General features: G+C 39.6%; 1 protein-coding gene across 1 annotated transcript in view; it reads right to left on the bottom strand.

The window, feature by feature from the left end:
* The window catches only part of eys (eyes shut homolog), a 181,584-nt gene that overhangs the window by 53,106 nt on the left and 112,893 nt on the right, over positions 1-15,585 (bottom strand). Inside the window, exons 36-40 of the mRNA XM_084376077.1 lie at positions 15,345-15,436; positions 12,799-12,949; positions 12,526-12,638; positions 11,810-12,060; positions 2,292-2,468 (exon numbers count right to left, since the gene is read on the bottom strand). Coding sequence (XP_084232203.1) covers positions 2,292-2,468; positions 11,810-12,060; positions 12,526-12,638; positions 12,799-12,949; positions 15,345-15,436 — 784 coding nt within the window. The remainder of the gene's footprint in view (positions 1-2,291; positions 2,469-11,809; positions 12,061-12,525; positions 12,639-12,798; positions 12,950-15,344; positions 15,437-15,585) is intronic.

The following is a 15,585-nucleotide window of genomic DNA, read 5'->3' as shown; positions in this document are numbered from 1 at the left end:
ATTAATATTTGGGATTGATGACTACATGTGTTTTATAAAAACGATATTGAAACACCACAGGCAGCTGCTTTAATCCACTCTTTTACTCATCTCTAGTAGAATTCTGCTCCACGTTATGAATATGTTATTAAAGTTGGATAAATTCAGATTTCATTCAATCGTTCCTTGTTTTTTTCTTTTTCTTTTCCTGTTGCTAAGCATTCCCTGTGCTGGTACTGAGAAACATTACCCTATTTCCAATGTCTCTATATAATCAGAGACTGACGTATCATTTCTGTATTATCAGTGATTTAAAAAAGAAAGAGGTTCAGAGCAATAACAACATTGAGCACAAGCATGACGGTAACAAAAGGTTTTCAGTGAAATGTCTAGATAGCATTATACAGGAGAGATGAGTGCTTTTCTTTGGAGTGGCTTTTCTTCACAACAGAAGTAATGTTTCTAGGGCAATTCATTTGTTTTCTGCAAGTAAATTCAACTGTAGCTGCACTGAAAACATCTTGATATGGTATCAAAGGATCTGTTGGCCCACAGTTTGTTGAACAGATAATATCAAGTATTTTGTTCAAAAGTTTGACATATTTGGAAGTGTTTTCTTGCCAAGAGTTAGGTAAGAATATTGATACTACTTTCATGTCTGTACAGTAAATATGAAGCTGCAGCCAGAAGCCAGTTAGCTTCACTTATCGTAAAGGCTTAAAAAAACAACAAACAAGGGGTATAGCGTTGTAAAAGTTGTGATTCCCAGGAGCCAGGCCATGCTGTTTCCTCAGACGTGGGACTCGAGTCATTCGGTCCAAGTCTCAAGTTCCAAGTAATTTTTTCTTGGGTGAGTCGAGTCAAATCACAGGTTGTGTCAACTCAAGTCAAGCTGAGTCCTTAGTTAAAGGTGCAATACGTAAGAACTGGCCACCTGCCGGAGTCATACTCAAAGCAAACAGAGGGCAGCATGACACCAGAGTATCTGCAAACTGCTGCTTACTGTAGCTGCCGTTAGGTATTTAGCTCAATTAGCAGTGCAGCTAGCGGGTCTGGACTGCGAGCTCAGAGCACCAGGGGAGTATTAGAGCTTTGGACTGGCCTCGTCTAGATGGTAAGCATGCTAACTTCATTAGCAGTCTCTGTAACACGTCATAGACATAACGTCAAAACTATTATTTCTTCACATTCTGTTGATAATATAATTTTTTTCATGTTTTCAACTAAAGGTCTTACATATTGCACCTTTAAGGCAGGTCAAGTCACATTTTCACCCCAAGATCCTGCGGTCCCAAGAAACCTGGTCTTTATACAGAGAAAAGACTAATATTACCTGTCTAATGATGATATTACTGACCTGTTCTAAAAGTATGACAATGAATTGAATTTGTATTATAATTACTGCTATTTAGTGAAATAAATGTAATCAAACAAATAATCTTATAAAAGCTTATTTATTTCTTAATTTCATCTCAATCAAATAACTTTCCCTCCCAATCACTTTTAACAGTTAAACAGTGACATCATTGAGTCATCATGTCCCAAATCAAGTCAAGTCACAAGTCTTTAACTTACAAGTCAAAGTCGAGTCTCAAGTCATTTAATTTCTGTCAAGTCAAGTTGCAAGTCATCAAAAACAGTTATTCTGTTTCCCTTATTTCAGTGCTTATGCTATGCTAAGCTAGTTCTAATACTAGCTTATGCTGTAGCTTCTTATTCATTGACCTCACCAATGAGAGTTGTATCAATCTTCTCATCTAACTCTGACTAACCAACTATTTGTACTAGTCCTTTAAATAAATGCACTTGGTGAAAGAAGACGTGATGCATCCTTTCACTGAAAATGTTTACAGATGTCAGGAGTAACTTCCACGGTGACCTTTAGCGATCACAGAGCATTCCCACTTTGTCAATACCCACAGTAATGCCTGGATGACTTTCTTATTAAAATGGTACAGCTCGGGTCTTTTTCGATAAGTTGCATGAAAGTGACATTGCCAGCCGAGATCTTATTAAATATTTTGTACACATATGTGTTCAAGAGAAGTTTTGTATCAGTCTGTATAGTCAAGCTAGCACTTAAAAGCACATGTATTCCTTGTATACAGCACAGCAGCAACATATTAGCCAATATAAACATTAATTTGTAAAGCACTGGTAGATGACTGCTTGCTTTGTAGGCCTTTTTTCTCTCCCAGGCACATATCAGGGACGAAGCAAATGAAGATGCATTCAGCATTATTTTCTGACCTTATGTACACTCGCGGTTGTGGTGCTTTTAAACTTTTGGGATGAAAAGAGACCGTACTCACTGTAGAGGATGGTGCCCTGCGTCGATCTTGTTTTCACTGTCAGGTAGAGAATAACAGTGGTGTCCTTGACAGTAGTAGGTAGATTATTACCGGCACCGGAAGTCTGCAGAAGGGATGCAAGAGGCTGCAGCTCCAAATAAGATGTGCCATCGAATGAGGGGATGTATACTGTGGTGTCTAGAAAAACAAAATGAATACACATTGATGAAATGCGTTAAATGAAGTGAGAAAAGTAGAATCCTATTATTCATTTCTTACACATTTGTACTAATTACACCTCTGTCTAAATGAAGAACGACCTTTCTAGGAAATGCAATGTCTTACGGTGCCTTTGTTCGGCCACAGAACAGCAAAAATTGGCCGCCGTGTGTCTTCACAGCACTGATAGCTTGCCTGTAAGCAGAGTCAGCAGGGCCCTGTCAGGACAACCGTACGTGCTAGTGTGTTATTTCCCACTGGATGAAAAAGGGGTATGACTTTAAGGAGAGGTGGAGGAGGTACCAGCTCAGGTCATCAGCGCCACAATCCAGTGATGATCTGTTGGCTTTTACACAAAGGACACTGTACACCTGGTGGATAGCTTGCTGTTTGGGTACATGACAGTCCAATTCAAAATAGGCCACCCCGGCCTCAGCTCGGGGGATTCTGCCTTCAGAGTCCGGCTCTCAAGGAAAACTGCAGTTTATTCTCAGCCGAGACCTCATAAAATACAGTGTGTGTAGGCTTCAAAAAACTTTTTGTGATTGTGAGAGCAACATGAAAATCCTCTCATGATTCTTGTGTTCATTTTTTGGGGAGGCTTTGTTGTTCGATCAAATGGATTTTTAGAGCAGACCTGTGAGTGACTGATAACATTTAGAGCAGACTAGACGGTAAAAGAAAAGCACTGCGGCGAAAACTGAAAAAATTGATGAACCGTGTAACATATAGTAGTGGTCTTAAAAGTTGGAAATGTTCATGATTGGTGGCAAAAATAGAGATGTGAGTTCAATCAGTGTCAAATGCTGGAAACGCTCACTCATGTAATGTGGTTTTGACTTGGCTTTGGCTTTTCTGATCATTTTTCTGCGATGCATTGTAACTCTGTCAAAAAAGAGAGGAGTGTGTGGGTGCTGCTTTTTTTTGTCATCTACTGTTGGACAGCTTGACCCTTGAGTCAGACACACTGGTGGACTGGGGTGCAGCAGGTTTATTAATGGCAGCAGGGATCATGCAATGCCAGCGTATCGTTTATTTATGTCATTTATGTCAACAACCTATTCGGAAATGTCCTTAACGAGGCTATGAAAGGAGCAGAGTGAACTAGCAAGTGAAAATATCAGCAAGGTAAATTGCGAGGTTTGACAATAAGGACTGCAGAGTGGCCTGGGGGCCAGCGTGATGCAGACTTGGTCAAGTTTAATGATCAGTTTCCAGACCGACACCTGAGAAGAGTTTCTGGTGGTAGCATTTCTCAAATTGTCATAATCTTGTTATCTTCGCCTGTGTGCTCCTGCCACTCTCCGACTCTTGCTCTTTTCCCGACCAATCACGGTGGACGACTCCTCCGAGTTGCGCGGGAAATTGTGTGGAACAGAGATGAAAGCCAACACTTAAAATAACAAAGACAAAACCACAAAACTGTTTCTTTTGTTGAGGAAGGAGGAGCGGTTTTCTTGGGCTGAAAATGATGAATCAATCCTGTAATGTTTGCTGGCAATTTCTGAGTAAGGCAGATTGAGCTGGCACATTTTTAAAGGCAGCGGCAATTACAACAAACACACACACGATGCCCACAAAGAGAGCTGGCAGCACCTAGCCAGTGTGTTGGCAAAGCAGGAAGTGGACAACCCCTCATCAGGTCCCATTATGTGTCAAACACAGAAACAGAGAGGCTCGACACCCCGAAAAAAAGTCTTTTTGTTTGCTTTTAAAGAAAGATGTTGGATATTTCTCCTCACGACGTTTGGAGGAAAGATTCTCTCTTGTCCTGATCTATAAAAACATTACCTGCACCATGGGACAATTCATTTCTTATAATTAGATTTTTGTAAAATAAAAAACAAAAATAAAAAACGACACACATCAAATGTAATCACAGTCAATTAAGTACCTCCTGTTGTACTTTTCCCTGTTGAAAATTGTTATATTGTTATAAAGCACAAAAATGTATTATACTGTTTATGGCTAAGATTAAATTGGAGAAAGTAAAGGCAAAATATCAGAAGCAACTCATTTTAGAAAAATAGCTTTTTAAATTGTTTACACCAAAACAAAACAGCACTTTAAATGAACAAATAAAACAAGTGCACAATCGTATTGGGACTGACGTCGTGGTGAGGTTAAAGTTGTTGAAAAGACATAAATGGGACCAAACTGTGCTCTCAACTGTCATTTTATTATCACTCCTCTCTAGCCAACATCCTACATCACAGCTTTAAATGTGTGAGAGTAAGGACATAGGGTAATGAGCCGTAGAAGGAGGTCATGATCAATACAGACCAAGTCTGAATAATTTCCTGCCTCGCTGGTTTGGTCTTTTTTGGCTACCTTCTTACCTTGCAGCTTTTTACCCCGTAACTAATTTTTGTGATCACTTAGCTTTCAATTGAATACTTGACAGAATGTCTTTGTCAAGGTCTACGACCTACTGTGTCTTCTCTTGAGGAGACAATTTATCATAGCTTAAAGCTCCGACGTACCTAGATGAACTGGCTTTATCTTGACAAAACCTGTCTTATGGTCGGCTACGTGATTTCAAATACCCACTCAACCACCAGGCACTGGCCCGGATTACGGCACACACTACCAGAGGTGCAGCCCCAGGGTCCGATCACAAGAGGGCAAGACTGACAGCTCACACATTTCAAGATACGTGTGCAGAGGCGGCACATAAGCTACCTCCTAGACCTGAGTAGGTCTGAAAGCTGCTTTGGACTGACATTCTTCATGTGCTAAAATAAAAAAACATATAATCGTAGTGGCTTAGCTTACATGGTGATATGAGATGTGAGCAGGCACTCTGTTGGTTATATTACCTGTAAGACATCTGGCTTTCTAACTACAAGGGGGAGTTTGAAGCTTTACTGGACATTAAAATGTTACTATATCACCATGTTGCAGTCTTAAACCAGCACTGACTGGTGAATATAGGATCCACTGGTTACATATAAAACACTGATTACATAAAAGCTAGAGCTCTGTCTGAAAAGTAAATCAAATCAGAATTCCAACGACACCTTTATGAAGTGTCCCTGAGCCCATGTAGGAATATCTTTTATACAATCATGTTTCACAAAGAGGTGAACCTCGCCCCATTTCATACCACATCATGATACTATCGCCTTTTACCAGGTAACCTCTTATTACCTCCACTAAAGAGGTTATGTTTTCGCCCGTGTCCATTTGTTCATTGGTCGGTTTGTAAGCAGGATTGCACAAAAACTACTGAATATATTTCCCCAAAACTTGGATGGAGGATCGCCCTCTGCCCGGAATAGACCCCATTTTCTTTTGGTGCCGACTGGGATAAAGGGACTGATCCATGTACAGTATTATTTCTCCCTTTCTTTAGCATTGCTTGATAGGGTGTTTTCTGTATTTTTGTTACTTTCTCAGGGAATTGTAATAGATAGATGAAAAAAAATCAGGTGTATTTAGGTGGCTGATGCTGATCCAAATAAAAATCCGGATTTAAATATGTTTACTTGAATATATTGGATTAGGCTTGATGGAATTAAAAGTGACTTTTGGGTATTGGCTGATGTATGTGCCAAGGTATGGTACTGAGTGGCATTTATAATTGGTAACAGGTGACTATTGTTGCTGCTGCTGCATAAACAACCAGATTGCCTTTCTTTTTTCTTCACAGTAGCATTTACTAACAACACAGGATAAACCATCAGTTTATTTATTCATTAAGTCTATAGTGGAGGCGTGAAAGCTGATAGAAAAAGTGCCAGGCAGCCGACCATCTTCCTGGGAGACTGCATTGTCCTATAGTCATCATACTGTGCAATCAACATTTAATCCATAATGGTAAGTTAAAGCTAAAAACACTGTTACAGTACTGCAAAAGTCTTGCATTCCAATTTTTTTTTTTTTTTTTAAAAAGGCTAAAATTGCTATTCTACAATGTATGAAGTGACAATTTAAAAAGACTTGCTCGTTGTGATGAACTCACAGAAAGTTATCACTGGAAGCTGCAGCTCCCCTCGGCTTTACTGAGCTGTATAGTGATACTCAACTCATTAGCTGCCCCGCTCACAACATTACTGTTCTGATTCACTCCCACCAACTCCTAGCGTGGTTTTTGGCCACAGCAGGTAGTTGTTTTCTGCGAAAGCTCTTCTGAAAACCACTTGTTGCTGCTGTCCCAAAGACAGAAAAACAGAAAAAAACTTAAAATATTAAAAGTAATAGTGCTTATGATGTGAAATGGCTGAATTATCATTGTCTGTAATATTGTAAGATTAGCATTTATGCTGCATTTAGTAGTGTTTGAATGTTGCAGCTGATCAAGGGGGAGCTAATTTTGACAAATGTATATACTGCTTGGTAGTAGCTATAGTAGTACATTACATTTCATCATACTATGTAATAATCATTGTATGTTTTGCATGAAAATCTTCAATCTGCAAAGCAACGACAGCTGATATTAAACGTAGTGCAGTAAACCGTATATTATTAGCATAGACGGAGTCAAGGCAAGTGGCAAAAAATGTAAAACCGAGTACAGTACTTGTGTCAAAGTAATAATACATGGACATACAGACAGATGCAAACATAACACCGTTTATTTTATCTTCTCTATTGCTTTTATCCTGAATCTGTTGTTGTTTTAACCCGTATGTAAAAACCTAACCAGGTGCTGGGGCTACAAATTAGCCCCAGCTCTACCCTCTCTGTACATCACATCTGTTGCAGTTCCCCTTCCTAAGTATGATCATCTGTATCCACGTAAAAAAAACAAAAACAGACAGAAGGTGCACTTTCATAATACTGGTATTTCAAATACTGGGAAACCTGTGTATCAGTGGGAGGTACAGTACTGCATGTGGGAGTGCTTGCTCATCTGATCAAAGGCTCTGAGGATGGAGGGTGTTTTAGGAGATTGCTTTGCCTTTAAGGCAAATTTTTGATCAGTGGTTTCGGGCCATGTTAAAAAAATTGACTTGACTATGTTCCTAATTTTCTTTTATGTATAGCCTGGGAGAGTGCTCATCAGTTTATGTTTTTCATCAGATATCAAGCCAAATGATTTATTATCAGCATTTTACATGTATTACTAACATTAATCACATCAGTAGCAGATTAGACCTTCTTGGAAAGTAAAAAAGAGGCTGCAGAGACTTGTCCAACGTGATATTTCTCTTAGATACACAGCGCCCGACATGTCAGCATTTCATCTAGGACACAAACAAGTCCACATCGTTAGTCACTGGGAGCGATGACGTATCTATAATTAACTGAGAGCAGGGGTGACTTGTTACATTCTCGTGTCTATTCTTAATTCGACTCGATGTGAGGACAAGGTTGTCACCCAGCAAAGTTGCCGCGGCAATACACATTCACGGACCCTGTCAGCATATAAACAGCCTGCGGAGTCCGTCTGCGGGCTATCAAGAACTACTGTTGCAAAGCACATCGCTGGATGAGTGCTCATATGAGATTGCACTCTGTTAAACCTGAGAGACTGAACTGCTTGTGAGGAGGAGCGATTCCTCAAACTCAGCAGAAATGACTCTAAAAGGCCACTGCTGGTATTTAAGGGAAAAGTTTATGTGTGACAAGTTGAGGGATAAGCAGGAACTTACTTTATGGTCATGGAGGGAAAAAGTCTGAGGGGTAAATCCCATTACTTTTTTAAATGAGTGATGAGAATGAAGTATGAAATAAGATTACACAATTGTGAGAATATATCAAATCAAGCATAACATCTGATTCATTTCACAGGTATGGGGATTTACTGCATGCATTGTTATGCACCATTACATCAAATAGTCAGGTTTTAATGCATCTTTGGGTTATCAAGGTTAATTTCCAATTAGTAAGGTTACCCTTACATCGACACATCGTCACGCAGGCAATATATCCACGCAATTGGTCATCACAGTCACATGCGATGGTATTTTGTGGCGTACGCAAGTAATTACCCTTCTCTGAACCTGGTGAGAAGTACATGAATGAATAAATGAGTGAATGAATCAATGAATGATTCATATTTCCTATTATCTACAGGCTGGTTAGAAGTTGGCTAAGCCTCCTTAATAAGTGGCGTCCCTGTCATGTATCAGAGAGGGGGGCGCCACTTTCCTAGACGTAGGCGTCTCCCACGGGAAAAACAAATGAGAGTGAAGTCATAAAAATAGCATCGTTTTTGTCACAGTGCCTGGAGAGACAAATAACATTTCAGTCGGTTACTTAAACACCTGTAAATTAGCATTTTTAGAACACATGGCAAAGGTGTCAAATAGAGGTGTCGGGTGCACGCAGGCGGCTCAAGCCATGTTAGTGACTGTTAACATTAACTCTGAGCAGCGTTCTGTCACACTTCCTTGTATTCTGTAAATACAAGGTTAAGCTATCAGCGTAAATCATGTTCAGGGCTGGTGAAGGTGAAGATCAATCCAGTTTTCATGATTGGGACTCTTTGAAATGCAAATTCCCATCGCTTAAAATATTTCTCCAGGCTTAAAATGTACAGCACATATGACATTTAGTAGCTTCTGTTATGCAAAGCTCCTTATTCAAAACCCATGACTGAGAGCATTGTTGGCGAGATGCTCTTTCACATGCCGAGAAAGAGATATAGGCTCGATATAGTCTGTTCTCGCACATGGCGTGCATACACGTTTACAGTGATAACAGTGGCAAAGTTATCACTCAGAACTCATGCAGCATTTCAGTTCAATACTTTGTTCTAGACAGGAGTGAAGGAACAGGGAGTTATTTTCTGGCCTCATTTTAAAGCACTTCTTTCCATAATATAGAAAATATGGAGAAATGGAAGGTCAGACAGTTATGTCATTCTGACATAAACCCATTAGCTGCTTTGCTTAAATACTTTGCTTAAATTTTATTCACTTTTACAAGAGAAAAAGCCTTTAGGATTAAGACTAAGTGGTGCAGATATACAGTATAAAGTAGATGCTGCTTTTATGGCTTGTGAGATGCATCTCTGCGGCTGCCATCTTGCTTTCAGTGTTCTGACCCGTTCAAAGAGTGGAAAATGCCAGACTTTTATGCTGCTTTTGGATGTTCTAATGAAAGAAATGCCAAAATCATGCAACGAGGGAATGACATTTCACAGGTACAAAGTTATTTTACAATATTTTTACTTGGTTGAAAGTACTGAATTTGATATATTGCAATAAGCAATCCTTATTTTAAGCTGCTAAGTGATTGTTCTGATTCTAAGTTAAACACATTTATGTCAGGCAAGGAAAGAAATGATGAAGATTTTTATTAAGGTTATAAAAACAATATGCCGAATACAACAATCCTGATCAATCTTTTTATATTCAATTCAACTTTACTGTCATTATTCGAATGCTTATACACTGGTTTGTCAGTTGCGGTATTACATATGACATACAATACATATAATAGTGCAATTTATCATTGTAGGACCACAGTAAACAACTGTAGAAATGTGCGTATTTTATAGTGTTAGCTTTAAGTATACGTATAGGTCGCTGAGCAGTGGTAGTGAAGTATCAGTAGAGATGCAATGAATAGACTATTACATAATTAATGAAATATTGTGATATAGCATAGCAAGATTACAATATAGTCAGCACAATACAATACTTTTCTAATAGAACGTAATAATGTTATATAGTAAATAATAATGTGAGCGGACTCAGGGATGGCAGAACGTCGATGCAGAGTAGTTGTCTCAGTGTCCAGTGTTTAGTGGTGTGTTGATAAGCAGCAGACATCTCTGGATAGAAGCTATTTCTCTGCCTGGATGTGCGCGTCTATATAGTCCAGAACATCCTACTTGATAGTAGGGGGACAAACAGGTTGTGACTCATGTGTGTGGGGTCACTGATGAAGCCGTGGGGGAATTATACATTTACATGAGATTGGAGGCTAAATTTATTCACCTCTCTTGTATAAACAAGCAGCCCCGAGTCATTCCCTGGTGCTTTTTATTTTCACTTGTGCTAAACTGTAAGATTGGTTTGTCGCTGGTGCACTTCAACACTGCACAACCATGCTGACGCACTGGAAGTAAGTATTTGTTTGTTCATAATGTGTGACCTTAAAATCCCCCAAAGTCCATTGCTCTTAATCCAAAACCCACACTTTCCTCTCAAATGCTAATAAATGTATTTCTTCCAAGGGATATATTTTCTTATAGGTTCATACCGCTGCATATATGAAGTAAGAGAAAGTAATATACTTACAACCTAATTACATAGGGTAAGTTCATCCTAAATATTATACTATAGAACTATTACTGAAAATAGTAAAGCAAGTCAAGTCTCATTTTGTTTTACTTTGTTATGCAAAGGCTACAAAAAAGGCACCATCCTCCAACCCATTAAATGTCAAGTAGTCCAACATGTGGAGAAGCCTGATAGACATGCCATGCAAATCTCAATTGGAGATAATTTGCATTCCAGTCATAATTCCCTCCACCTGAATCCACCTACATAGCAACAGACACGTCAAACAAATGCACAAACCAAATTGACTGAACCCGTGTAACTGTCTAATCAACATATTTACTCTGTATCATAGTAGTGTGTTTTTTAAATCCATGGTGGAGGATTTACCACGTACTATAGCTGGTGCAGGGGAGTGAACATGGTCTATCACAACACCATCCGACATGTCTCTCACTTTTGAGCAGCTTGCCTTGCCTTATCAAGCACACAGGCAATTAATTCTCACTTCTAGTGTTACTGCTGTTGTCAGTGACAGAGAATGACTACAATGGCAAAATACAGGAGGCTGTTGTCTACGCTGCCAGAGCCCATCACGCATTGCAAGAGAGGCAGAAAGGGATGTCGGAAGCTACATCAGTGCACTGAAAAGAAATCTGCAATGGAAAAAAACCTCCTCAGTATGTCTGTGTAGTACTGCTGTCTCCTTAAAATGGAATAAATATTTTTGATGTGGACAAGGGTCAGAGCTTGAGCTGAATGTTGAAAGTGCTTGCAAGGTCGTCTTCTCACTCTCGACCAGCGCTGGAGGTGAACGTGGACACAGCGATGGTTCAAGCAGCTTATATGGATCTTTCATTTCATTAATCACGTCCTGAATAATTCACATCACTCAAAATTCCTATTGCAGCTGACTCTATTCTCCCTCGTAGTGAAACATATTAGCCAAAGAGGCTCAGCATATATTAACCAACATAATTTGTTGGCTGGCTCTTGGTGATACCACAGTGGAGGTCACAGTACAGTAGGTTTTTAAGCTTTTTTTACAGCTTGTGTGTGTGTGATTGTGCATAAATCACAATCACATACGAGAGCTGGGAAAAAACTGTCAGCTGAAAAGAACGAAAACATTTCCAAGCTTACCTTTCTCACAAAAAGTTCCAGTAAAGTGAAGCGGGCAGTGACAGGAAGGCAGAGCTCCACCAGGCAGCTGATGACATGTTCCTCCGTTGCGGCAGAGACCGTCACGGCAAAGTCGAGGTTCATGCAGAGGTTGTTTTGGTGTTTGCGTGGGAGCTGCCGCTGTTGTCGTGTTCGCTCTGACAGAGGTGGTTGATTGAGTTGTCAAACTTGAGGAACTTGTTGTCGAGGCCACCGTGGCATACAAAGTAAATCTGTAAAATTGGACAAAAAGTTTGAGCAGTCTCAGCGGACCAAAATCCAATTAAACACTATTATGAGTGGCTTTTAGGGTTTCTCGTGCAGCGAATTTGCTCATTAAATGCGAGGTAAATGCAGTCATTCACCAAGCAGACAGACTAAAATACAAGAAATAAAGGAAAACTCAAAGAGCTATTTATCACAATAAGTGGTCAGATTTTCTCCACTGCATCAGAAAGCAAAATGTGACCAGTGGCGCTTGTTAAAACCATTTGATCCAACTTTAACAATATAAACACACGTTTGTTAATGCGTTTTAGTGATTTTCCTTCGGAGACTTTTTGTGCTCGAGCCTGAAAACCAACCAACTAAAAAACCCTGATTCATGAGCAAGAAACAAAAGATGTCGGGCGAAAATTAAATCAAAAAGAAGAGTTCATGATGAAGCCATTGATTTTTGTAGAATCCAGAGAGTTTACCTGCATCGTTCTATGTTGCTGCCGGCGATGGCGTCGGATGTGTAAAAGCTCCTCAGTTTATTCATTTCAATTATTTCAATGCAGCCGGTGTAGTTGTGGAAAGGTTTTGCTCTCTAAGGGAAAAAAAAAAACAATGTTTTATTTGGACTTTTATAGTTTATATATATGCAATTTTAACAACATATTATGTTACGTACATGTTGCTTTTAAGAACGCATCTCCTTCAGGATCTCATGATAGTCGAGATATCAAACAGCGATGTTAGATCCTTACCTGATTGGGTAGATATTGTTGTGGCAGACCACCTGTGAAGATATGGTTTGTTTTCTGTATCATGTGTCCCAACCAGTAATTACTGGCTGTACTTCTGACTTTCTCGTGACCAGAAAGCGTGAGCTCTGCTTCACAGGGGGTCAAGCGCTGCCTATAAAAAAAGTATTAACAGTTATGAATTTCACATAAGCACACATTTTCATGTTTTCTCTTTTTGGACGGTTTCAGTGAAGAAAATCTCCAAATTGTAAATGTATCCCTTCAAGTTAAAAAGGAAGTAACTTTCACAGCCTTGACAAGAAAACTGTTCATTCCCTTTCAACAAACAAGTTTTGGCTGACATTGACATGACAAAAAATCTTATGCAAGAGGTTAATAATAAGAGACATGTTTTCTGTGGCTTCATAATGAAAAGGATTTTCAAAACTTGCGCTACAAAAGACTCAACTTGCGGATCATGTGAACGTATATGCTTTTAACTGAAAAAAACTGTTATGATGCTCGAAAACTTGAGGTAAATGCGTGTAATTGTTTTGTTTACTCTGTTGATACATTCATTTATCACAATCCTGTTCTGAGGTGCGACTGCTGAACTCCATTGTGTCTTCTCTAGGTGTCTTACTATTTTGGACCCACCCCACAGCAATTCATAGATTTCTAAAACCAATTCTCCACTTTGAGACAACAGGGGAGAGCAGATAATTACCTAAGTGCAGATTCTGGACTAACCATCTGCAGCTCGAGGGTACTCAGGCCACAGATGCACATTCTCCTCTCCAGTGTCTCCCGATACCCCTTGTTCCCCGAGTGGAAGTTAGGAGGCCCGCGAAGCAATCTAGTCTGATTTGTTAAGCCTGTGCTTTGCAGGCTGTTGCATATGCCGGCTAAACACTCGGGGCACTAACTCCGAGCTGCATAAGTCCTTCCTCTAGAGCCGGCGTGGAGAAGCGGTTAATTTAGAAGCAGTCTGCCAGAGCGGCCTGGCCAGCAGCCAGAGGGCACTGTGCTCACTGTCCTTGAGAAGTCAGCCCCACTGGGTTTCTATTTAACATATTGAAAAGCGTCTTTGACGGGAAGATATATTAAAAGTCTATAATGAGTTAGGCGGTGACGTTGAAGATGGCCGTGGTGTTGTAGCTCTGGGTCAAATCAGACAAAGATGGACGGACTCGGCCATCAGACAATTACAAAGAATTTGCTTTGTGACACCAGGAACCATTTTTCCATGCTCCCAACCCTCTAGTTATGACAGCTCTCTTTCTCGCAAATGTCTCCAAGGGGTTGGTACAGAACATTATGATTGATTCATACGGCTGTTGTATTTTTCTTGCAGGAAAAAAAAACAAAAAAAAAAAACGGGTGGAGCCTCGTAGCCCTTAAACCTGATAGGGCTTTCTAGATGCTTTTGCATATTTAGGGCAGTGCAGCTTTCTGCCAAGAAACATGAGGCAACCTTCACACTCAGCTTTGCTTCGACAGGATATAATTTGCTCACCTTTGGCACAGTGTGCTCATAATGACCTTCAGCGCTTTATCTTTCATCTGTTTTGAAATTTCAGCTTCGGAAAACCTTGATTCAGTTCCTTCTCTCAATCTCAGCATCTCAGTGTAACAAAAACAAAGATCAGTGAAGAAAATAAAATCATTGTCTTTGCCTAAACAGAACTTCTGCTAAAAGTGATGAAATGGCCTCTTTGCACTTAAGTAGAGACTATCGGGACTTTATTTAACATTACAAAGTAAACTGATTTGATACGAGTTGAACATTACCCCACTTTGTTTCAGCTTCCAGCTCATACATAATAAACTTTGGGCCTCGAAACTAAACCACAATCTTTCTCATGTCAGAGTATAATGGAGAGGGCTGGCAGCGAGATTGCACATGGGCTTAGGAACAATATAACTAAAGGGGCCACAGCCTCACTTTAAATCATTTAAACATTGATTTTGTGCTCGGCTCTTGCTTGTTAATCTTTTCGTAATGAAAAACTGCAAATGAAGACTTGAGAACAGCCAATAAAACATGGTCAGTGATCACTAATGCATTTTAATAGGCACATTCTGACGTTTGTTTTAGTTCTTTAAAATGTAAGCCCTTTTGCCCATCCGCAATAAAATCTGAATTCTCAGTCTGGTGATTCCTGCCAATTATATATCTTCCCCTGGTATTAGTTACAGCCCTTCGCTGAAGAGAAAGACTGCCACACTTGAAATGAGTGGATAACTACGGATCAAGTTAATACCACCTGAGGTGCTAACACTATTTGAACAAAATTTGTATATTACTAAGTAGCTTATCCTGAATGTGCCTCCGTTTTTTTCTCAACAGAAAATACATAAAATATGATCGCCTGAAACGGACACACAACACACTGCATCTAGGCTTGACGTCTTTGTTCATACATCCGGTAAATTAAAAGCTGGAAAATGAAATTCTAACTCACTAACGTTAAAGATGTTTTTTCTCACATCGCAGCAGCTACATATGAACTGACCACAACACACAGCTTTGCATGGCAAATCAAAAAGAACAAAAAAGAACACACCTGATATTAACAATGTGAACCTCGCCGTCATCGACATGAATCAATGTGCCGATCCGTGTCACCTCTTCCTCTTCATTGCAGCAAAAGGCGTACTGAAACATTTAAGAGAGTCTAAAGATTATTTAGTCCTTGTAGTAGGCAGCTAATAAGGCCCTCATAAGTCATTATAACATTATTATGTGTTAGGACTTTAGAAGTGTTATTATCAGCATCATGAACATGTTTATTGTTAGATTAGAAG

The sequence above is a fragment of the Pagrus pagrus genome, assembly GCF_965226575.1.
Source record: "Pagrus pagrus genome assembly, chromosome: 15".
Lineage (NCBI taxonomy): Eukaryota > Metazoa > Chordata > Actinopteri > Spariformes > Sparidae > Pagrus > Pagrus pagrus.
The sequence above is the reverse complement of the archived record's forward strand: the minus strand, read 5'-3'. Positions and strand labels throughout refer to the sequence as shown.